General features: G+C 47.1%; 1 protein-coding gene across 1 annotated transcript; it reads left to right on the top strand.

Annotated features, from left to right (window-relative positions):
- Window positions 1–8,210: 8,210 nt before the first annotated feature.
- On the top strand, window positions 8,211–23,811 carry KIFC1 (kinesin family member C1). The gene is made up of 11 exons (XM_047102915.1): window positions 8,211–8,347; window positions 14,707–14,844; window positions 14,967–15,066; window positions 15,577–15,630; window positions 15,741–15,791; window positions 15,995–16,389; window positions 18,104–18,883; window positions 19,767–20,057; window positions 20,158–20,231; window positions 20,497–20,572; window positions 23,704–23,811. The coding sequence occupies exons 1-11, from the start codon at window positions 8,336–8,338 to the stop codon at window positions 23,746–23,748; spliced, it is 2,016 nt and encodes a 671-aa protein (XP_046958871.1). The 5' UTR covers window positions 8,211–8,335; the 3' UTR covers window positions 23,749–23,811.
- The last annotated feature ends 791 nt before the right edge of the window (window positions 23,812–24,602 follow it).

Genomic DNA, 24,602 nt, shown 5'->3' with positions numbered 1-24,602 from the left:
ACCCATACTTGTACCTGTACCTGTACCTATAACCTGTACCTAAGCTGCACTGAAAGACTTCATGTCAATGAAATTCTTTTCTTGCAACACTTCCCGTAAGATATCACTGCCACTTGTAACAGTGACAAGTGATTTGAACCAAGGTTGAATTATGGTCTTTTAAAATGTATCATTTATTTTTTTAATTTTATTTTTTATTTTTTAAAATTTACGTCCAAATTAGTTAGCATCTAGTGCAACAATGATTTCAGGAGTAGATTCCTTAGTGCCCCTGACCCATTTAGCCCATCCCCCCTCCCACAACCCCTCCCGTAACCCTCAGTTTGTTCTCCGTATTTATGAGTCTCTTCTGTTTTGTCCCCCTCCCTGTTTTTATATGATTTTGTTTCCCTTCCCTTATGTTCATCTGTTTTGTCTCTTAAAGTCCTCATATGAGTGAAGTCATATGATTTTTGTCTTTCTCTGACTAATTTCACTTAGCATAATACCCTCCAGTTCCATCCACGCAGTTGCAAATGGCAAGATTTCATTCTTTTTGATTGCTGAGTCATACTCCATTGTGTGTGTGTGTGTGTGTGTGTGTGTGCGTGTGTGTATATACCACATTTTATTTATCCATTCATCCATCGATGGATATTTGGGCTCTTTCCATACTTTGCCTATTGTTGAAAGCGCTGCTATAAACATGGGGGTGCATGTGTCCCTTCAAAACAGCCCACCTGTATCCTGTGGATGAATGCCTAGTAGTAAAATTGCAGGGTCGTAGGGTAGTTCTGTTTTTAGTTTTTTTGAGGAACCTCCATACTGTTTTCCGGAGTGGCTGCACCAGCTTGCATTCCCACAAATGTATCATTATGCCACACTTGTTACTGTAGAGTCTCCAGAATCACTACTCGCAGTGGCTGCATGATGTTCCACATGTTCTCAAATGCTTTTCTTCCTTAGAGTTCATCTCATTTTACAGTTGTACACTGAATGGTATGGCTGTGTTTAAGGTGAGTCTCTTCAATTGACTCTAAGTTCCCTGAGGGCAGGGCTAGGTGAGTTAGGGCTCAGGATTGAATCACCAGCAGCAGCACACATAGAAGGCACACTGTCCCTGATAAGTATACTATATGTATGTGTGTGTGTGTGTGTGTGTGTGTGTGTATACACACATACACATATATATGTATATATGTGTTATTATCAATATTTGTAAATTAAATTTGCATCATAATTTTGTCATCTTCTGTTTAATAATTATCCACTAGTGGAAACTTTGGTTGTTTCCAACACTTTACTTTTGTAAATTTTTGTGCGCATTTTTTATTATTTCCTTAAACTAAATTCTTAAATTGGAATATTACTTTAAGAGGTGTCAGTACTGGGGCACCTGGTGGCTCGGTCGGTTAAGCGTCCGACTTCGGCTCAGGTCATGATCTCACGGTTTGTGGGTTCGAGCCCCGCGTCGGACTCTGTGTTTACAGCTCGGAGCCTGGAGCCTGCTTCGGATTCTGTGTCTCCCCCACCCCTCAAAAATAAATAAACATTAAGAAAAACAAAAAGAGGTGTTGGCACTTTCAAGTTTCCTAAACTTCTAGAAAAGAAGTACCAATAATGTATGGGAGTACCAATCTGACAGGGAGGCATATTTCGTTTTTCTCATTTTCTTTTCATCTTATTGTGTAATGCATTCGTGCGGTACAAAATGTGAAAGTACTCCCCGTGCCCTGGCACACTTTGAATTGCCCGGTCTTCATGCCATCTTGGGCTTCACTTCCTACACAGCCTCGACAACATTAGAGGTTTTTCTCCCACTCCAAATACTTCTTTCCCTGGGGGACAAAAGGCTGATAGTGCACCTCAGACCTAATGGTAGTTATGTTCTTCTCCCGTGGGCTACTCAAATCTTGGTGCCTGAAGAAACACCCATGATTGTCACTTGTGGATTTGGGGCAAGTGGCCTGGAATAGGGCTCCTCTTCTGCTGTGTTCCCAGAAGGTGAGCTTGTGGGGGCCCCTGGAGAGCTTCTCTGCACCCTTTCCCCTAGAGACTGTAGACAAGGATCTGGAAGGCACCGCAGTGGCGGGACACTCTGGGAAAAACTGGAGGCCTCCTTCTCCAGAATAAACCACAGGCCTACTCCTTGCCATGACTTACTCTGTGGAGATGAGTGGGTCTCCACCTCACAGGACCGGTATCTATCTATGCCTTGGTTGTGTTACCAAATAAAACCCTGGGATAAAGGGAGAATAACTTTAGGGGAAATCAATCACCTCTGGCTGGGTCCTCTCAGACCCACAAAGCTCGACCCATCCTTTGGGACCTCAGCTCCTGGCCTGTAACCACATCTCCACTCCTTCGAGATGGAAGCTACTTTTTCTGCATGCTTACTTTATCTCGCTGCTCACACAGCTGAGATGAGAGCTTCCCCTGGAAATCTTTCTCCAACTCCTCACTTCTGAGAAAGGTGATCCAACAGCACTTGTCTTCCTTCTCCCATATGCTAATATTTTGTTGTCTGTCTCCCCTTTACTCCCCAACTTGTAGCTCTGATAGGAAAGAGACTGTGTGTGTCTCCTTCATCAAAGCCTAGCAGAGTATACATGGTATGAGTGGGCACTTCAAAAATGTTGAATGAATTGTACTTGAAAGCCGAATGGCCTATTAAAGCTTTTCATAATAGTTCTGAGAAATAAAATTCACCTTTTAAAATGTACAAATCAGGGGTGCCTAGGTGGCTCAGCCAATTAAGCGTCCGACTTAGGCTCAGTTCATGATCTCACAGTTCGTGAGTTCCAGCCCCGCGTCGGGCTCTGTGCTGACAGCTCGGAGCCTGGAACCTGCTTCAGATTCTGTGTCTCCCTCTCTCTCTGCCCCTCCTCCACTTGCACTATGTTTGTCTGTCTGTCTCTCTCTAAAAAAATGAATAAACATTAACAAAATTAAAACGTACAAACCAGTGGTTTTTAGTATAGTCACAGAACTGCTGGATTGTCACCCTACTCTGAGACCAAGGGGGCTGAGGATCAAAACAGTGACAACAAATTTTGTGGGAGAGGGTAACAGAGGCAGCATACCTGCAAGGGTGAGGGGCTAAGTAACACACCTTCCAGGAAGGCGAACACAAGAATTTGCTGGGGTAGGATGGGGGGTGTGTGAAGGGTTGACATCTTTCAGACATAATCAAGGTTAACTTTACAGCCCACCTTGCCATCTGTGGAGAGATCTGCAAAGGGTGAGACAAGCCAGAAAGGGAAGCAGGGGGAGAAAGGGATGAGGGATTCAGGAATGTGATTTGCAAGGTAAGAAAAACTCCTCAGCTTGCAGGAGGAAATCTCTGGGGAGGAGTAAAGGCCCACCAAGGGCTGTCCCACTCAGTCTGCTCCTGAGATGGGCAGATGGGTGAGACTGTACCAGGACTGGGCATAGAAGACTCTTATCATCCCCCTTGGCCCCACACTGAGGTCATGGAGAGAACGGACATCTTTACAATATCAGGTCATTCTTCTAAGTGCACAGTATCTCTCTCCATTAATTTCGATTTTCTTTAATATCTTTCAGTAAAGCCTTATCATTTTATCTGCAAAGGGCCTGTACACCTATTGTTAAATTTATTCTCAAGTACTTTATATTTTTGTTGCTATTGCAAATCGTATATTTTTATTAAAATTTTTATTGCAGCCTATACACTGAATCTATAAACTGTAGAAAGTTTATGAAAAAAATTGAAGAAGACACAAAAAAAATGGAAAAAGATTCCATGATCCTGGATAGAACAAATATTGTTAAAATGTCAATACTCCCCAAAGCAATCTACATATTCAATGCAATCCCTATTAAAATAACACCAGCATTCTTCACAGAGCTAGAACAAACAATACTAAAATTTGTATGGAATCAGGAAAGACCCTGAATAGCCAAAGGAATCTTGAAAAAGAAGACCAAAGCAGGAGGCATCACAATCCCGGACTTCAAGCTGTATTACAAACCTGTAATCATCAAGGCAGTGTGGTACTGGCACAAGAACAGACACTCAGATCAATGGAACAGAATAGAGAACCCAGAAAATGGACCCACAAATATATGGCCAACTAATCTTTGACAAAGCAGGAAAGAATATCCAATGGAATAAAGACAGTCTCTTCAGCAAGTGGTGCTGGGAAAACTAGACAGCGACATGCAGAAAAATGAACCTGGACCACTTTCTTTTTTTAATTTTTTTAAATGTTTATTTATTTTTGAGAGAAAGAGACAGAACGTGAGGGGGAGAGGGACAGAGAGGGAGGGAGACACAGAATTGGAAGCAGGCTCCAGGCTCTGAGCTGTCAGAACAGAACCCGATGTGGGGCTTGAACTCATAGACAGCGAGATCATGACCTGAGCTGAAGTCGGACACTCAACTGACTGAGCCACCCAGGCGCCCCAATGTTTATTTATTTTTGACAGAGAGAGACAAACAGAGCATGAGTCGAGGAGGGGCCGAGAGAGAGGGAGACACAGAATCTGAAGTAGGTTCCAGGCTCTGAGCTGTCCACACAGAGCTTGACGGGGGCTTGAACTCACAGACAGCGAGATCATGACCTGAGCTGAAGTCAGACACTCAACAGACTGAGCCACCCAGGCGCCCCGAACCTGGACCACTTTCTTACACCATACACAAAAATAAACTCAAAATGGATGAAAGACCTCATGTAAGATAGGAAGGCATCAAAATCCTTGAGGAGAAAGCAGGCAAAAACCTCTTTGACTTGGGCCACAGCAACTTCTTACTCAACATGTCTCCAGAGGCAAGGGAAACAATAGCAAAAATGAACTATTGGGACCTCATCAACGTAAAAAGCTTCTGCACAGCGAAGGAAACAATCAGCAAAACTAAAAGGCAACCGACGGAATGGGAGAAGATATTTGCAAAGAAATATCAGATAAAGGATTAGTATCCCAAATCTATAAAGAACTTAACACCCAAAAAACAAATAATTCTGTGAAGAAATGGGCAAAAGACATGAATAGACACTTCTCCAAAGAAGACATCCAGATGGCCAACTGACACATGAAAAAATGCTCAACATCGCTCATCATCAAGGAAATACAAATCAAAACCACAATGAGATACCACCTCACACCTATCAGAATGGCAAACATTAACAACTCAGGCAACAACAGATGTTGGCAAGGATGCAGAGAAAGAGGATCTCTTTTGCATTGTTGGTGGGAATGCAAACTGGTGCAGCTACTCTGGAAAACAGTATGGAGGTTCCTCAAAAAACTAAAAATAGAACTACCCTATGACCCAGCAATTGCACTACTAGGCATTTATCCAAGGGATATAGGTATGCTGTTTCGAAGGGGCACACGCTTCCCTATGTTTATAGCAGCACTATCAACAATAGCCCATGTATGGAGAGAGCCCAAATGTCCATCGAGGGATGAATGGATAAAGAAGAGGTGGTATATCTATACAATGGAGTATTACTTGGCAATCAAAAAGAATGAAATCTTGCCATTTGCAGCTACATGGATGGAACTAGAGGGTATTATGCTAAGTGAAAGTAGTCAGTCAGAGAAAGACAAATATATGATTTCACTCATATGAGGATTTTAAGACACAGATGAACACATGGGAAGGGAAGCAAAAATAATGTAAAAACAGGGAGGGGGACAAAATATAAGAGACTCTTAAATATGGAGAACAAACAGGGTTTCTGGAGGGGTTGTGGGAGGGGGGATGGGCTAAATGGATAAGGGACATTAAGGAATCTACTCCTGAAATCATTGTTGCACTATATGCTAACTAACTTGCATGTAAATTAAAAAACAACAACAATTACCCATAAAAACTTTTGAGACAAAAAAATAAAATTTTTATTGCAACCAAACATAAAGTGAATAGGGGCGCCTGGGTGGCTTGGTTGGTTAAGCGTCCTACTTTGGCTCAGGTCTCACGGTCCGTGAGTTCGAGCCCCGTGGCGGGCTCTGTGCTGACAGCTCAGAGCCTGGAGCCTGCTTTGGATTCTGTGTCTCCCTCTCTCTCTGCCCCTCCCCTGTTCATGCTCTCTCTCTGTCTCAAAAATAAATAAACGTTAAAAAAAGTTTTTTTTTAAAACAAACATAAAGTGAATAAATAAAGTGTACAGCTTGACTTACATATGTATATGTTCATGTAACCAAATGGCATATTTTTATTGAAAAAATATTTTTCTGTGCAATATCTAAGTAATTTCTGAAAGTCACTAGAGAAATGGGCATTGTGAGTAAAATGTTGTTTTGAATGTGATTTTTTTAAGTTTATTCATTTATTTTGAAGGGGGTGCAGAGAGAGAGGGAGAGAGAGAATCCTAGGCGGAGATTTGACGTGGGGGCTCAATCTCAGGAACAGTGAGATCATGACTTGAGCTGAAAAAGGAGGTTGATGCTTAACTAACCGAGCCACCCTGGTGTTTCTCACCTTAGCAGAAATGCTTTCAACATTGCATCATTACTGTGATGTGGGCTGTAGGGTTTTTGAAGATATCCTTCATCAGGTTATGGGGTGTTCTTTTGTATCAATAGATGCTGAATGTTTTGAGTAATTTTTATGCATCAATTGACACGAATAAACTGCTTCCCCTTTAATGTATGCGTCCATATTTCTCCTAGTCTAACATTAATTTTTGAGAAATGCCTTTTGCTGTATGTTTCTTCTCAATTCTCCCTCTTTACCTATCCATTACATGTTGGTGTCCTTGGGGCCCCTGGGTGGCTCAGTCAGTGGAGTGGCTGACTTTGGCTCAGGTCATGATCCTCTGTCCCCTTCTCTCTCTGGCCCTCCCCCACTTGTGCACTCTCTCTCAAAAATAAACATGAAAAAAATAAAAAGTCTTGGTCTCCTTGTTTCCTCCATCACTCCTCCTCTCCCTTTTCAAGCTCCTGCTTTTTGTAGGTTTCCTAGGCTGTTAAAGATTGGGGGATGACAACAGGGTTTTCAGACATTTTGTCTCCTCACAGTCTGCTCTCTCCACAAGCAGGCTGAATTCAAGTTAAAACAGTGCCTTAGAAGATAGGTGGCTTATGTTCCAGTTCTCTTGATTCCCCAAAATGCACCAAGACAGATTTCCCTGTGCCTTTCAGTCTCATCAATAAATTTCCTGTCCTGCCTATCTCCAGGTTCGTTGGGAACTCAGATGAATACACGCTGTAGAATCACTCTGCAAATTACTCACAGGTAAGATTTGGTTGTTCTCGACACAAAGGTTGTTAGAGGTAGTGTGAGGTAACGGATAGCTTGGACTTTGAAGCTAAAGGAATCTAGATCCACTCCTAATCAGCAGTATGACCTTGAACGTTACTTAACCTTCCTAAACCTCGTCTCCTTCGTCCAGCTTGCAGATAAGAGATGCAAAAACGGTTGACACATAGTAAGAGCTCAATGAATTTAGCGATTATTAAGAGACAATGCACGTGCAGACAGCCTGAAAAGCATAAAATACTCCATAATGTAAGCAGTATGCCCTCTGTGGGTTCGAGGCTCCTAAGCCAGCTCCAGTATTAGCGCCCAGGTACCGAGGAGGTAGGGTGAAGAGGGGGACTGCAGAGAAAACTACTCTGAACCTCGAATCCCCACCGTCGGGCTCCCATGGAGCGCCAAGTTGCACCCACGGTCCCTAACTTTGGTGAAAAATGACAAAAATGACCGGGGAAAGGGCAGACGCGGCCACCCTCACATTCGCGGGAGGGATCCAGCTCCCACTAGAAAACGCCGCGCAACCAACCGCAATCACAACTATCCAGTAGGGGTTAACTAGTGCGCTCCCTGCTGCAGTCGCTAGGGGGAGCTCGTCTCGTCCCTCGCCCTAAACTGGTCCTCGTTTGCGCACGCGTGATTCCTTTCCTCCAGCGGTTTGCCCCCACACCAGCTACGTTCGAGCGGCGCGTTCCAGGCATTTTCCGACTTAAAGCCCTGCGGCTAGGGGCCGACCGGAAGCCCAGAGGAACTACTGCTAGAGGAGGGGTGGGTAAGAGAGGTGGAAGTGGAGCCGGAAGCGTGACTAACCAGGCGGCGTCCCCAGGCCGGCGAAGCAGGAAGGACAAGGTGCCGGCTTGGCGGGGTGTGGCCTCGGGAGGCGGAGGGCGCTGCGATTGGCCGTCGGCTGTGGCGACGGCGACGATTGGCCCCTGAGTGCGGAGGGAGGTGAGAAGGGTAGCGGCGGTTGGAATTCAAAAGTGGCGGGTGTGGCGCTAGGCTGGTAATCGCTGGAGTTCGGAGCTCGCGTCCCTTGTGTCGCGAGCTGGCGAGAGAACGTGGGTCCCAGGAGTCCCGGCGCCCTGTCCTCTTCTATTGTGGTCCCCTGGCGCGTGCGGCACGGTGCTGGACATGGAGCCGCAGGTGAGTAAGAGCCGCCTTGGATCTCCTGCCCCCGATGCTGACGAGCCCCTGGCTCCCGGCCGGCCTTGGTCCTGCCGGCTTGGAAGGCGAAGGTCCGCGCGTCCCCACGCATTGGAAAGGGGTGAGGGAGGGAGAAGGCAGGGAGCAGCCCCAGAAAGTCTGAGTGCACGTCTGCCTGCCCTCCTCCAATTTCAGGGAGTCTCAAAACACCTTTCCTCGCTTTCGTGTCTCCAGGATTTCCCATTTCGAATTCTCAGGATTGTCTGACTGGTACCCACTTCTCCATTCGTACCGACGATTGCAGTCCGTGATTGAGAAGGCAGAGTCCTGCGATTCCGTTTACCTCTGGGGAAATGGTGCCTGAGGCCAAATCCCTGCTGGTGTTCTTTCCTGTCCTCTCCTGGTTGCTGCCGCTTCGGAGTGTAGAAAGGGGATAGAGGGAATGGGGTAATCTGAACTGAAGGACTCCTTATTCTCTTTCCTTCCCCAGAGTTTACAGCGATCTCTGCCCCGTGAGGCTGGTTGACTTAGTTTCTTCTCTTATCAGTGCCGCTGCACCCCACAACCATCTGCAGCCTCCCCTGTCCAGTGGAGAAAGATGTGTGACAACCAGAGTGTACTGACTTTTGGTGCCAGAAAAAGGCTCCTCCCTGGACGCTCTGTTTGTTAGTATTTCACATTCAGAGTTTTCCAGAGTCAAGTTTCAACCTGAAGAGATACTCTTTGTGTCCTGACAACTAAAGAGCAGAGCAGTATGATGTGACAGCGAAAAATAGTAGAAGCCTTCTCATATGTATGCGTAGAATATTTACTGAGCACCTATTATGTACCATGCCCAGTTGTAGATACTTGGGATGCAGCAATAAACAAGACAAATCCCTGTCATCTCTATAGATGCCGTTCTATGGAAAGCTGTTATTTTATGGGGAGACAGGAAATATGTCATAAGTTATATAACTCTCTTAGAAAGTGATAAGTGCTGGGGGCACCTGGATGGCTCAGTCAGTTAAGCATCCAGACTCTTGATTTTGGCTCAGGTCATGATCTCATGGTTTGTGGGATCAAGCCCCATGTGGGGCTTGGGATTTTCTCTCTCTCTCTTTCTGCCCCTCTCCCCGACTTTTGCACGTGCACGCTCTCTCTCTCAAAGATAAAAAAACTTCTAAAAAAAGTGTTAAATTCAATGGAGAAAAGGAAAAATCTGAGCAGATTAAGAGGGAGGAGGGGAGGCCAACTGTCAGGATGGAGTATTAAATAGAATGGTCTTGGTAAGCTCCATTATGAAGAAGGTGAGCCTTGAATAAAGCTTTGAAGGAGGTGAGGGACAAAGGCTAGTGGATATTGAAGGAAGAGCAATCCAGGCGGAGGAAATCTACTAGAGCCAAGTCCTAAAGAATTGTAAAACAAAGCTAAAATGGAGTGAGCGAGGAGGCAAGTTGTTGGAAGGGAAGTCAGATAATGGAGAGTGGGATTGTTGACCCCACTGCTTCTTGTAGGAACCATTGTGAGGGCTTTGACTTTTACTCTGAGAGAGATGGGAAATCACTGGATGATTTTAAGCAGAGATAAGATCTGTGTTACATTTTAAGAGGGTCACTGGCTGCCACATTGAGCGTAGAGGTAGGGGGTAAGGATAGAAACAAGGAGAACTGAGGAATACAGCAGCTTTTCTCAACTTCTGTACTACTGACATTTTTACTGTGGGGGCTGTCCTGTACATCGTCTGATGTTCTCAGTGTTCCTGGCCTCTACCCACTAGATGTTGGTAGCAGCTCCCACCTAATCAATGACAAATTGTCTCCAGACATTGCCAAATGTCCTGTCGGGAGTAAAATCACCCCCAGTTGATAACCAGTGGCAAGTGATAACCTGAGAGATAATGGTGACATGGATCAGGGTAGTAGCAGTGGAAAGAGTAACACATGGTCAGATTCTGTCATCCTTTGCTGGCATTAGATATGGAATGTAATAAAATGGGAGGCCTTGGGGTTTTTTGGCTTGAACAACTGGAAGATGTAATTATATTGACTAAGATGGACAAAGCTGTAAGAGGAGTGAGTTTGAAGGGGGCTTGGATGTTAGGAGGTGAGTTTGGATGTAAGTTTGGCATATTTATTAGACTTCAAGTGGACACACTGAGGAGACAGTTGCAAGGTCTGGGCTGGAGATATAAATCTAGGAGTGGTCAGTATATGGATGGTATTTAAAGCCATGAGAGTGAACTGGAATGTGGATAGAGAATAGAAAGACCACCATTAAAGTTTGTAGAGATGAGGAGAACCTTCCGTGAGAGACGGGGAACCCAAAAGAGGATGGTCTCCTGGAAGCTAAATGAAGGAAGTGTATTAAGGAAGAGGGAGTGAGTAGTTGCATCAAATGCTGCTGATGGGTCAAGGAAAGGGAAGATGCAGAGTTGACTTAGCAACATGAGGAGAGTGACCTCGTGACCTTGAGGAGAGTGGTTCTGGTGAAATGGGGAGAGTGAAGGCCTGATTGGGATGGGTTTAGGAGAGAATCTGGACATAGTGAATGCTACGTAGATAGCACTTTTGAGTTTTGCTGCAAAGGGCAACAAAGAAAGAACTAGCAGGGAAAGTAGAGTCAAGAAACTCTTTACAACAATAGCATGTGTTGTAGCAGGTAGGAATGATCCAGTGGAGTGAAAAGTCGATGGTGTAGAGGAGAAAAGGAAGGATTGGTAGGGGTCTCTCTTAGTAGATGAGGAGAGTAGGATCTGATGTGCACGTTGAGGGGAAACATTTCTCTTATGCTTCTCATTGTGGAAAGTTGGGAGTCATTGTGCCTGGCTTTATATTATAGACGGAAGAAAAATAAACACTAAACTCTTTGGAGTTTTCCTTAATAAATAAACCTTTGAATACATTTTTCAGAGCCCACACAAATTCCGGGGAGTTAGGTCTTTAGTAGATCCATTGTGGCAGTGTAGAGAGAACGAAGGGCATTGGTTATAACAAAATTCAGTGTGTAGCCTTGGAATACTTAAAGAAAACTTTGGTTTTAACACTACATTTGGGGGCATCTGGGTGGCTCTGTTTGTTGGGCATCCGACTCTTGATTTTGGCTCAGGTCATGATCTCACAATGGGTGGGATTGAGCCCTGCATCAGGCTCTGTGCTGACTGTGCAGAGTCTGCTTGGAATTCACTCTCTCCCTCTCTCTCTCTCTCTGCCCCTCCCCTGTTCTTGTGCACACTCTCTCTGAAAAAAATAAACTTAAAAAAAGATAAAATAAAAAAAATACATTTGATTAATCTAAATTGATTAAAAAACGTTCTTTGTGTACGTACATTTCTGTAGGCAACAGAACAAAAAATGACACCTCCTTTTTTTGGGGTGGGGGCTTTTTATTTGTATAGAAGCCAGTGGTTTGGATATATCAGTTTATTTAAGTATTCCCCTGTTGGTAGACATCAAATTTCATTCCTTTAAAAATGTATTGAGGTGCACCTGGCTGGCTCTGTGAACATCCTTGAATATATCACATTCTCCGTAATGTTTCTTACAACTTTATGTGAATCTGCAGTGATTTTTTTAAATGTTTATTTGTTTCGAGAGAGGGACAGAGTGCAAGTGGGGAGGGCAGAGAGAGAGGGAGAGAGAGAATCCCAAGCAGGCTTCGTGCTGTCAGCGCAGAGCCCTATGTGGGGCTCAGTCTCATGAACCCCGAGATCATGACCTGAGTAGAAATCAAGAGTTGGATGTTCAACCAACTGAGCCACCCATGCACCCCTGAGTCTGCAATGATTTTTAAATGAAAGCTTAATTAAAAAACAAAAGAAAACCAGCCCTTCCTCTTGTTCTCTTGGTTGTTGGAACCATGACAGGCATCTTGGTGTCCACCCGGTTTCCCCCATCTCCCTCACTGCCAAGCCAGCTCCTAGTTAGGTCAATACTTGGTTTCCAGTAATCCAGCCCCTCCTTTTCATTCCCACTGAGAACAGAAAGACCACCATTCAAGTTTGGAGAAATGAGGAGAACCTTCCATGAGAGAGGGGGAACCCAAGAGAGGGTGGCCTCTCTCAGATGCATTTCTTTTTAGCCCTTAATCTCCTAAAACAGCCCCTCTTAATATGAAAATTAAGCTCTTGCCCCACTGCATTCTTTACATCTAATGATTAACTTCTCCCTGTTGCATCCGGAATAGTGAGAGATGTGTATTTCCTTGGGAGAATTAAGAAAGTGGATCGTTTTTTTAGAGCTTAATTATCTTGTACTCCAGTTTGGAAAGGCTGCCCTAGAAAGTAAGCTCCGGGAGGGCAGGGATTTTGTTCATTACTCTTACCCCAGCTTCTAAAACAACATCTGGTACAGAGCAGTCTTGCAGTAAATCTGAGTGCCACAAATCCTTGTTGAATGAAGGACGAAAGGAGTGATGCATTCTCTCTGCCTGTCATAGCCCTCATTCTTCTGCTTCCATTCATTCTTCACATTGCTTCACTTGCTTTTCTGGTACAAATCTAGTCATATTAGTTTCCTGATTAAAAATCATCAGGGTCCCTCTTGCCTTCAGTAGACACTTGTCGTCCTTATCATGGCATGCCAACTGCCATAATCCTTGCCTTCACCTCCCCACTTTCTGTGCACACTCCATGTGTCAGCTGAACACAATAACCTGACATTCCTTGTGTGCACCCCCTTCCTTGCTTTCTGCCTAGGATGCTCGTCCTTGGCCCAAGCCATCAGGCCAACTCATCCTCAAGGTTTTGCCTAAAAAGACTTTTTAGAAGTGTTCTCTGACACTCTCCCCATCTGAACTATATGCCCATCCCCTCCCCTGGGCACTGGGCACTTTTTATGATAGCACTCAGTAAAGTTTTAATGCTCTCTTTAAATGCTTCTCTTCACCATTTTCTATGAGCATTTTGAGGGCAGGGACCACATCTGGTGGTTTGGTTACTCCCAAACCCAGATCATTTCCTGGCACATAACAGGCACTAAGTAAATATCGAGTGAATGAAGTAAGCTGAAAGACAGAGAAGACGCCTTGGAAGTAAAAGTTAACTCTTCTGGGGTGGCTGGGTGGCTCTGTCGGTTAGGTGTCCGACTTTGGCTCAGGTCATGATCTCACGGTTTGTGGGTTCAAGCCCCGCGGGGACCCTGTGCTGACAGCTCAGAGCCTGGAGCCTGATTCAGATTCTGTATCTCCCTCTCTCTCTGCTCCTTCCCCACTCACGCTCAGTCTCTTGCTTTCAAAAATGAAATGAGATGAGATGAAATGAAATGAAATAATAAAATAAAATAATAGTAAATAAAAGTTAACTCTCATGAAGATCAGAAGTTGTTCTGTATACATGGCGTTCTCCTGATCGTGGGATAGGAGTAGGGTTTGCATAGGAAGGACCTGCGTTTAGCACAGAAACGTTCTGTGTCCTCCGAAACCCTTTAGTCCTGGGCAAACCACAATGGTTGGTCACCCTAGACAGGAGTAGCCGTGGAGTGGACATAATCCCCAGGCACTGAATTGAGATGCTTTGGAGAGGCACTCTCTTTCTTTCCCACTGTCCCCACCTTTTACCTGACTTTGGTGGTCTCCAAACTGGGTCATGCTACTTCTGAGTCTTCTCCATGCAAGTCAACCTCATTATTTTTTATAAATAGACTCTTTTGTATATTTTTCACATGCCCAATCAGAAGCTGTATCTGGTTCTCCACATATGCAAGGCTAAAGACTAAACTCTTCCCTAGGCCTGGCATCACAGCCCTAGCAGTTAAAAACATGGCCTCCGGAACCAGACCGTGTAGATTCTAACCCTGGCTCTGCCCTTCACTGGCTGATGACCTTAGACAAGCTATTTTCCCTCTCAGTGCCTTCCTTCTCTCATCTGCAAAATGAGGCTAATAATAGTACTTCCCAGTGGGCTGCTGTAAGGATTAAGAAGCTGATACAGATGAAGTATTTAAAACAATTTCTAAAATGTTACCTGCTCCTCCCATCTAGTCTTCAGCCTTATCTTTCTTCCACTCTCTCCCTTATGATTCTCCATTCTAGCTCAAAGAGCCCGTTGGTCTCCCAGCCGTATCATGTGCGTGTTTGAGGTTTTGCCTTCTGAAAACAATGTCCATGTCTTTCTGCTTATTTAAGTAACTACCCTTAAAGTTAGCTGAAGTTTAGTGTCGTCTGTCCAGCTTTTCCCTTAGAGATTTCTCCCACTTTCGCATTATGTCCCACTTCTCTCTTTGCCTTTTGGCTGGCACATAATCTGTGGGCCCCAGTTTGTGCCCAAGAGGTACTCAGTGCTTGTTGGTGGTTAAGAGTTTGGGTGGGGGGGGCAAGAAGGGGAGTTCCTGGGACATTTGGGCTCCAGGGAGTTGTCTAAAGCTTCTCTCTTTTCCCAACAGAGGTCCCCCTTGTTGGAAGTGAGGGGGAACATACAGCTAAAAAGACCCCCGGTCAAGGCTCCTTCTCGGCTGCCTCTTCCGGGAACCAGGTTTAAGAGGGGGCCTGACCAGATGGAGGATGCCTTGGAGCCTGAGAAGGTAAGCTGGGTTTGGAAAGCTTTACATGTACATGTATGTGTGTGTGAGAGAGAGGGACAGAGAGCGTGTGTGTCTAACTCAGTCAGGGAGAGTAAATGGACCCCATTCTTGTCTTTCTCCAGAAAAGGACACGAGGCCTGGACACAGTGACCAAAATTGCCACATCCCGCCCCAGAGCACCAGCCCTCACCACAGTGCCACAGACACAAGGCCAGACCACAGGTGGGCTCTAGGGGTGGACAGAAACCAAGGGAACGGAAGTCCAGTGCTCTTCAGATTTCTTTCAATTTTAGCATATTTTGAATAGGTAATATGTTTCACTTGTTTCAAAATTCCAAAGGCACAGAAGTCATTATTATACAGTGAAAAGTCTCCCTCCTACCTCTGTCCCCCAGCCACCAGGTCCCTTCCCCAGGAGCAACTGTATGTCCTTCCAGGGGTGTTCTATCATGGACATGTCTCCAATATTTTTTACATAAATGGTAGCATACTTGACATGTGGTTCTGCCCCGTGTTCTTTTTTTGCTTATCTTGGTCCAACTTTTTCTTGGGGTATTGTGTAATTCCTGGTCCTGGGAAGGATACCTTTAGAAGCTGGCCACACTTCAGGGAAGAGGGAAGCTGTCTTATTTCTAATCCTCAGAAAATGCAACTCCTCTGCCCCTGGCCCAGCCAGAGTTCACACCATCCTGAGACTGGTTGTTCTTTTTCCTCTCCCCCATCTCCTGATAGCTCCAAAAGTTCCCAAGAAGACGGGACCCCGATGTTCCACAGCTGTTGCCACAGGTAGTAGTGCTTCAGAGCTGGGGCTGAGAAGAGATTTGGGGTGTGTGTAAAGGGAGGGTGTGTAAAGGACACCCGTGCTGATTCCGTACGTTAACTCCCCAATTCTCTAGCGCTGAAGAATCAGAAACCAGGCCCTGCTGCTCCTGCCCAGAAGCCTGGAGGTAGGTGACAAACATAACCACTAGGTGAGGGGCTGGGACAGGGAAGAGAGGAGATGGTGAGTACCCCAAAACATCCATCTGGTCTCCTCCCTGTCTGGAGGGGAAAGAGATATAGCAGGAGGTGTGGAGGCCTTAAAGCCTAGGAGGGAAGAGAGGCAGAAAGCCAAGGCCTCCCTGACCCTGCCCTTTCTGTGCCATGTTAGCGGCTGCTCCCATGCTGGGAGGGAGGAAACCCACCAAACGTCCGGCCTGGGACTTAAAGGGTCAGTTATGTGACCTAAATGCAGAGCTGAAATGCTGTCGTGAGAGGACTCAGACATTGGACCAGGAGAACCAACAGCTACAGGACCAGCTCCGGGAGGCCCAACAACAGGCCAAGTCCCTGGGGGCAGAATGCAGGACACTGGAAGGGGAGTTGGCCAGGGCGCAGGCCCAGGCCGAGCAGGGCCAACAGGAATTGGGGAACCTAAGGGCCCGTGTCCTGGAGCTAGAAGAGCAGCTGGGCACACAGCAGGGCTTGGTGCAAGAGCTCCAGAAAGAACAGTTGGGGTTGCAGGAGGAGCGAAGGGGACTGGCCGCCCGGCTGGAGGAGCAGGAGGTAAGGACCACCTTCTCACCAAATGCTAACCCTTCTTTCTGGGTTACCCTGAAGTCTCTTTGGGCTTAGGGTCCCTGCCTGCCTTTCTTTGGCAGTACACGTCTGTCCTCTAACCTCCACCCCAGCCCACCCCTGACTGTGTCTTATTTCTGCCCTGCTTCTCCCTGTCCTTCTTGCTTTCATAGCTCCCACCTGGATCTGTGTCTCCCTTCATCCTCTGTCTCCCCCTCTGTCTTTCTCTCTTTCTTTCCTGATCAAAAGTCTCCATGGCAGGGGTGCCTGGGTGGCTCAGTCGGTTAGGCATCTGACTCTTGATCTCGGCTCAGGTCTTGATCTCTGGGTCGTGAGTTCAAGCCCTGCGTTGGGCTGTGCTGGGCATGAAGCCTACTTAAAATAATAATAATAATCGTGGGGTGCCTGGGTGGCTGAGTCGGTTAAGTGTCCGACTTTTGGTTTCAGCTCAGGTCATGATCTCACAGTTTCGGGAGTTCAAGCCCTGACAGCACTAAGCCTGCTTGGGATTCTCCCTCTCTCCCTCTCTCTCTGCCCCTCCCCCCAACTCTGCTGTCCCTGTCTCTCTCAAGAATAAATAAACTTAAAAATTTTTTTTTTAAAAAGTCAGGGTGCTTGGGTAGCCCAGTCAGTTGAGTGCCCAACTTCAGCTCAGGACATGATCTCACAGTTCGTGAGTTCGAGCCCTGCATCAGGCTTTCTGCTGTCAGCGCAGAGCCCGCTTCAGATCCTTTGTCCCTCTCTCTCTGCCTCTCTCTCTTCCTCTCTCTCAAAACTAAACATTTAAAAAAGTTTCTTTTTATGTTTATTTTTGAGACACACACACACACACACACACACACACACACACACACACACAGTGTGAGTTGGGGAGGGGCAGAGAGAGAGGGAGACACAGAACCCAAAGCAGGCTCCAGGCTCTGAGATGTCAGCACAGAGCCTGACGCAGGGCTCAACCCCACGGACCGCGAGATCACGACCTGAGACAAAGTCGGACGCTTAACTGACTGAGCCACCCAGGTGCCCCCAAAATAAATAAACATTTAAAACCAAATCTCCGGGGCACCTGGGTGGCTCAGTCAGTTAAGCGTCTGACTTTGGCTCAGGTCATGATCTCATGGTTCGTGAGTTCAAGCCCCGCATTGCGTTCTGTGCTGACAGCTCAGAGCCTGGAGCCTGCTTCAAGTTCTGTTTCTCCCTCTCTCTGCCCCTCCCTCTCTCACACTCTGCCTGTCTCTCTCTCTCAAACATAAATAAACATTTAAAAAAATTTTTTTAATAAAAAAATAAAACCAAATCTCCATGGCATTCTCTCTTCCTCTTCTCATGTCCATTTGACTCCTTGGTGAGCACCAACTAGATTGAATTCCTTGCAGTTTCTCCGATGCCTCAATCTTCTCTTCAGGCCATTTTGCATATATACTTCCCTCGCTGCAGAATGTTCTTTCTGTTCTCCATCTTTTCCTGGGTTTACTCCTGTACTTTTGGGTGTCAGCTTAGATGTCATTGTCCTTATGCCCCTTCTGGCTCTTCCCACAGCACTCCCTATTCTAGTACCATGATTCCTATTTTCTTCCCTCTTTCTTTACCAGACTGAAGTCCTTGGGGACAGGGACCACCCTACCTCCACCCCCCACCTCATCATGACTTGTCCTTCTTCCTTGTTGTGTCTCACCCTCTGTGTCTGTTCCGTTCTGGACAGAGGAGGCTACAGGCGTCAGAAGCAGCTCTGTCAGGCAGCCAAGCAGAGGTGGCGTCTCTGCGCCAGGAGGCTACAACCCAGGCGGCCTTACTAGTGGAGCAAGGAGAACGTCTCCATGGGCTAGAGATGGAGCGCCGGCGATTACACAACCAGCTACAGGAACTCAAAGGCAATATCCGTGTGTTCTGCCGGGTCCGCCCTGTCCTTCCAGGGGAGCCCACCCCACCCCCTGGCTTCCTCCTGTTTCCCTCTGGCCCTGGTGGGCCCTCTGATCCTCCAACCCGCCTCAGCCTCTCCCGATCTGACGAGCGTCGTGGGACCCTGAGTGGGGCGCCGGCCCCCCCCACCCGCCATGACTTCTCCTTTGACCGGGTCTTCCCACCAGGGAGTGGACAGGACGAAGTGTTTGAGGAGATTGCCATGCTTGTCCAGTCAGCCCTGGATGGCTACCCAGTATGCATCTTTGCCTACGGCCAGACAGGCAGTGGCAAGACCTTCACGATGGAGGGTGGGCCTGGGGGAGACCCCCAGGTGGAGGGGCTGATCCCTCGGGCCCTGCGGCATCTCTTCTCCGTGGCCCAGGAGCTGGGCAGCCAGGGCTGGACCTACAGCTTTGTGGCAAGCTATGTAGAGATCTATAATGAGACTGTCCGAGACCTGCTGGCCACCGGGACCCGGAAGGGCCAGGGCGGCGAGTGTGAGATTCGCCGGGCAGGGCCAGGAAGCGAGGAGCTTACTGTCACCAATGCCCGATATGTTCCTGTCTCCTGTGAGAAAGAGGTAAGGACTGATGGGCCCTGGGACTGGAAAACGGGGAGGAATGGATCCGGTGGCATCAGATGCAGGTGGATGCAGGAGGGAGCAGGAGAAAGTCGAAGGCTGAGGGGAGGGTACGTTGTGCGGATGGGTCGCCACATCAGCATTGGCTGGCGGGCTGGAAGGTAGATCTGTCCGTTGTACAGAACTAGGGAGTGGAGTGACGCGTGTGCCAGGGTGTTCTCCGGCCCCGGCCCACTGCATCTCAGGCCTCAGCTCCTACTACTCCTCTTGCCCAGTTCACTCTGGCCATGCTGGCCTCCTGGCTGTTCTTTAGCCTGCTAGTCACGTTCTTGTAGCAGGGCCTTTGCCTGAATGTTCCTCTCCCAGAGTGGCTTGCTCCCTCGCTGCCTTAGGAGTTTAAGGTACTGAAGCTGTTCCTGGCCGTTGTGTCTAAAATTGCAACTCTCGGGGCGCCTGGGTTGCGCAGTCGGTTAAGCGTCCGACTTCAGCCAGGTCACGATCTCGCGGTCTGTGAGTTCGAGCCCCGCGTCGGGCTCTGGGCTGATGGCTCAGAGCCTGGAGCCTGTTTCCGATTCTGTGTCTCCCTCTCTCTCTGCCCCTCCCCCGTTCATGCTCCGTCTCTCTCTGTCCCAAAAATAAATAAACGTTGAAAAAAAAAAAATTTTAAAATTGCAACTCTCACCCTACTTTCACATACTCCTTATTCTGTTTTGTTTTGCTCCTTAGTATCTCAGCTATTTTGTGCATTTTATTTATTTTGTCTCTTCACTGGCTGGAAGGGAAGCTTCAAGAGGGCAGGTGCTGACTCTTGTTAATTGCTACTGATAATAGCTATGCGTTGACTCCCTGCCTGCTTTTGCCCCTTGCTGTTCCCCATCCCCAGGTGGAGGCCCTGCTCCATCTGGCCCACCAGAACCGGGCTGTGGCCCGCACAGCCCAGAATGAGCGATCATCACGCAGTCACAGTGTGTTCCAGCTGCAGATCTCTGGGGAGCACGCTGGGCGAGGCCTGCAATGTGGGGCCCCCCTCAGCCTTGTGGACCTGGCTGGGAGTGAGCGGCTAGACCCCGGCTTAACCCTTGGCCCTGGGGAGCGGGAACGCCTTCGGGAAACCCAAGCCATTAACAGCAGCCTGTCTACCCTGGGGCTGGTCATCATGGCCTTGAGCAACAAGGTGGGCATGGGGATGTTGGCAGGTGGGACCTGGGATGGTTTGGGGCTGGTCATGCTGAACCCTGTCCTATCCTAATCACCTATCCCCCTCAACTCTCAAGGAGTCCCATGTGCCTTACCGGAACAGCAAGCTCACCTACCTGCTGCAGAACTCTCTGGGTGGCAGCGCTAAGATGTGAGTGAAAGGGACAGACGGATAGAAGAGGTTGGGTGGAGGGGTGCCTGGCTGGATCAGTCAGAGGAGCATGTGACTCTTGATCTTGGGGTCGTGAGTTTGAGCCCCATGTTGGGTGTAGAGATTACCTAAAATAAGATTTAGAAAGGAGGGGGCATTGGGTGGAGACTGTGATGCTGGGGTCAGGGGCAGGAAAATGGAAACCTGGCCCAGGCTCTACTCAGCCACTGATGCTGGGGTTCGGCCCCCTCTCTTCTCTCCACAGGCTCATGTTTGTGAACATTTCCCCTCTGGAAGAGAACGTGTCCGAGTCCCTCAACTCCCTACGCTTTGCCTCCAAGGTGCAGTTACCACCAAGCCCAGGCCCTGTCAGGACCCCTGGGTGGTTGTAGGCTTCTCCATTCTGACCCTTCAGTCCTTTAGGCCAAGGGCACATTCATCTGGAAAGGATTTGCATTTGTCAGGCATCCGGGGCACTACCTCTCTAGATTCATTTTTAACTATTGGCTTTTGGGTTTTTTAATTTTTAAAAATAGGTAGTTAAGGGGCGCCTGGGTGGCACAGTCGGTTAAGCGTCCGACTTCAGCCAGGTCACGATCTCGCGGTCCGTGAGTTCGAGCCCCGCGTCAGGCTCTGGGCTGATGGCTCAGAGCCTGGAGCCTGTTTCCCATTCTGTGTCTCCCTCTCTCTCTGGCCCTCCTCCGTTCATGCTCTGTCTCTCTCTCTGTCCCAAAAATAAAATAAACGTTGAAAAAAAAATTTTTTTTAAATAGGTAGTTAAAAGGTCAAAACTATATAAAAGCTATATACAACAAATGAAGTTTTACCACCACCCCTGTCTACCCCTTTCTCCCTACCTGCCCTATCATTTTTCTCATTTATCATTTTACTTATCCTTTCAGTGTTTCTTTTTGCAAATATAGGCAATATGCATGTGCTTATTCTTTTTTATATAAAAGATCTCTCTCATATACATATGTGTGTGTATATATATGTATCTATATGTGTGTGTGTGTGTGTGTGTATATATATATATATGCATATATATATATAGTTCTGTACTTTGTTTTGCTTATCAAGACAGCCCCAAGATTAGTCCCCACTAGTACACAGAGATCATTCCATTATTTTTATGTCTGCCTAGGACTCCGTTGTGTGGCTGCACCAAAGTTTATCCACCAGTTCCCTCTACTGGACACTTGGATTGTTTCCACTTTATTTCTGTTACAAACAAGGCCATGTTGACTAACCTTGTACATATGTCATCTTGTATTTATTTAGTTGTACCTGACCATCTTTTTTTTTTTTTTTTTAATGTTTATTTTTGAGAGAGAGAGAGAGACAGAACATGAGCAGGGGAGGGGCAGAGAGAGAGGAAGACATAGAATCTGAAGCAGGCTCCAGGCTCTGCGCTGTCAGCACAGAGCCTGATGCGGGGTTCAAACCCACAAACAGTGAGATCATGACTGGAGCCGAAGTCAAACGCTTAACTGACTGAGCCACCAGGCGCTCCTGACTATCTTTTTTTTTTTTTTTTTTTTAATGTTTATTTATTTATTTTGAGAGAGAAAGTATGAACAGGGGAGAGGCAAAGAAAGAGGGAGAGAAAGAATCCCAAGCAAGCTTCTCACTATTACGCAGAGCCCGACCCCAGGCTTGAACCAATGAACTGTGAGATCATGACCTGAGCTGAAATCAAGAGTCAGACACCTAACTGACTGAGCCACCTAGGCACCCCAGTTATATCTGACTATCTAGGGAGAGATTCCTGGAAATGGGATTTTCTGGACCAAAATAGACATTTTTTTCAGACCATTCCAAATAGTGTGAATTCAGGCCCCAAAACACACTTAAACATTAGGTGGAAGGAGGGCCGTGCCATGAATTCTCTAGGATATTTATGCTCCCTGCACTAGAGTTAAGTCAGAAGGTTTCCATACTGTTGGTCTCTGGAGGGTAGTTTTTTCTCTGGCTATTCCCTTCCTGAGGGTTCTGGCTTTATTCAGGATCTCTGGTCAGGCGTGCCCTTCTGCTGTACTCGGGCTTACCCCAGTGGACATTGGTTGCTCCCATGGGAGTAGTCAGGTCCTTTGGCACCTTGCCCTGGTCTTCTGCTTTGATCAGGATTTCCTTTGCTGTCTTGCAAGTTTGATTAAAGTTCTGTCAACATCATTAACAGCCAAAGCATAAACTCTTTACTATCCTCTAATACCCAATTTACGTTGTTAAATTTCACCTGATTGTCTCAAATGTCTTTTATATATTAGGTTTATTCTAATTGGGATCAAAGCAAGGGCCACTCATTTCTTTTTGTTGGATTGTCTCTTAAATTTATTTTAATCTGTAAGAATCTCACGACCTTTTATGATACTTATTTGTTGAAGAAATAGGGTCATTTGTCTGGTAGAATATACCAAATCTGGATTTTGGCTGGTTGCTTCCTTCTTCCATAATTTTTGTTCTCTAGTAGATTTAGGGGCTTTGATTAAATTTGAATCAGTCTCACATTTCCTGACAAGAAAACTTAAATGGTGCAGTAAACTTTTTGTTGAGGCAGGAGGCACCTAAATACCTAATTGTTCTACTTTTAATGAAATAAAAACCAATCATTGGATTTGGGTGTTAATAACTTGATCTATCCATTTGAAAATACCCTGTTGACCTAGTGATTTCACCTAGTGATTTTATCAATGTTCATACCTAGATCTTCTATTTCATTAGGGAGTTTAACTTTCCCATTCTACACGTAGTAGTCACATTTCTTCTAGAAAGTACTTTCCTTTACCATGTATTATTTGGTTACTCTGAAATTCTGCACATACAGGAAATGCAGGATACATGCTAGATTCTTTATCGATTTCTAGTGTTAGAAGTTGATATCTTGGCAACTTCCAAAGGTAACCAAGTGAGTTTTTATGGGGGGTGGGGGAGTATCATTTTACAGATGCTTATGTATTGATATCTATCCTTTGTAGTCATTATTCTTTCTGATGCTCAAATTGCTCCATCTTTGCCCAGTGGGAGCTCCTTTAAGTTGGCTCCTGTGCCCTTTAGACAGGACCCAAGTAGTCTTTATTCTAGATTCACTTTTTACAAATCCTGCCCTAGACTTGGGATCATTTTTCTGAGGAGCCTTGATTCCTAAATGAGTGTTGTTCATGTTTTATCTAGCTTATTAGGAGGGCTTGGGGTCTCTGGGCCACGAAATTGCTGGAAATGGACACTCCATCTCTCTCTGCTCCTGTGTGTGGCTTCCATCCTTCTCAAGCCTTTTCACCTACTCTTTGACTTTGTGTGGTCAATGGGCATAGAACTAACCATAACTGAGGCCTGTACCTGCCTTCAGAGCCCTTGGTTTCAGTATTTTCTGAGGGCGGCCCTAATATTGGGAGTGGGAGGTGATCTTGGAGAAAAACTGTACTTTTGGCTACTCTGAAAACGTTTTTATCTTGTCTAAACCCCCTGTCCGCAGGTGAACCAGTGTGTTATTGGTACGGCCCAGGCTAACAGGAAATGAAGACTGATCCAGATCCTGTGTGTGTGTTTAGGGATGGGGATGGGGCAGCTGAGGGATGCTTTATTGGGGGGTGGGGGGAAGGGGTGCCGTATGACCTGGGTCTATCAAATAAAGAACAGTTTTTTTTTGTTTTGTTTTTGTTTTTTTTTTCGTCTTTTAATAACGGTTTTATTAGCGATTGCCCAAATCTGTAGAAATGGGAACTGTCCACTCTGCCAAGTATTTGTGCTCTGCAGGGCAAGGGCTTCAGCTTTTCTCCCCATTAGGCCATCCCCGGGAGTCTAGGTGGCCTGAGGCTCCCATACCCTCCCGGGTTGTCCGCATCTAGGAGATGTGCCCACTAGCCAACCACCGTCATTAGTTTGCCGCCGGCCACCCCAGCCCCACGCGGGAAGTCTCTGGTGGATAAGGGAAGGTGGGAACCCGAGCCCAGAGGCGGGGCTGGCGCGCCCTCCCACAGACTGCTGGCTCTCCCCTCCCGCCCTTTCCCTGCCTGAGCGTTCGAACCGCCAGGGCCGACCCGCCCGCTGCCCATTGGCTGGCTCTCGGCGGCGTCACTGCCTCGCTACTAGCTCTCCTGGTCTGAGCACCCGCCCTAGAAGCGCTGGGCGGGACGCACGCCCGCTGACTAGCTCGCGCCAACCGGTAACGGCCGCCGCCCCATAGAGGAGGGGTCCAATCCTCCCAGGTGCCGCGCGCGGGAGGGGTCACGCGTGCGCAGAAGCGCGGCGGCGTTGGGGGGGAATTTGCCACGGGGAGGGCGGGGCCGGGGGCAAAGGCGGGAGGAGGGCGGGGCACTCGAGGGAGGAGGGCGTGGCGGGGGCGACGGGAAGGGTGAATGGAGGGCGGGGTCG

Source organism: Lynx rufus, unplaced genomic scaffold, assembly GCF_022079265.1.
Source record: "Lynx rufus isolate CCGP_SWC_20201006 ecotype Redwood Valley unplaced genomic scaffold, mLynRuf1.p SCAF_6, whole genome shotgun sequence".
NCBI lineage: Eukaryota > Metazoa > Chordata > Mammalia > Carnivora > Felidae > Lynx > Lynx rufus.
The sequence above is the reverse complement of the archived record's forward strand: the minus strand, read 5'-3'. Positions and strand labels throughout refer to the sequence as shown.

Excerpts from the sequence above, each read along its gene's own strand:
- KIFC1 (XM_047102915.1), top strand. Across the intron at positions 15,631-15,740 it reads TTCCACAGCTGTTGCCACAG|CGCTGAAGAATCAGAAACCA; the intron begins GTAGTAGTGCTT and ends CCAATTCTCTAG. Across the intron at positions 15,792-15,994 it reads TCCTGCCCAGAAGCCTGGAG|CGGCTGCTCCCATGCTGGGA; the intron begins GTAGGTGACAAA and ends GTGCCATGTTAG.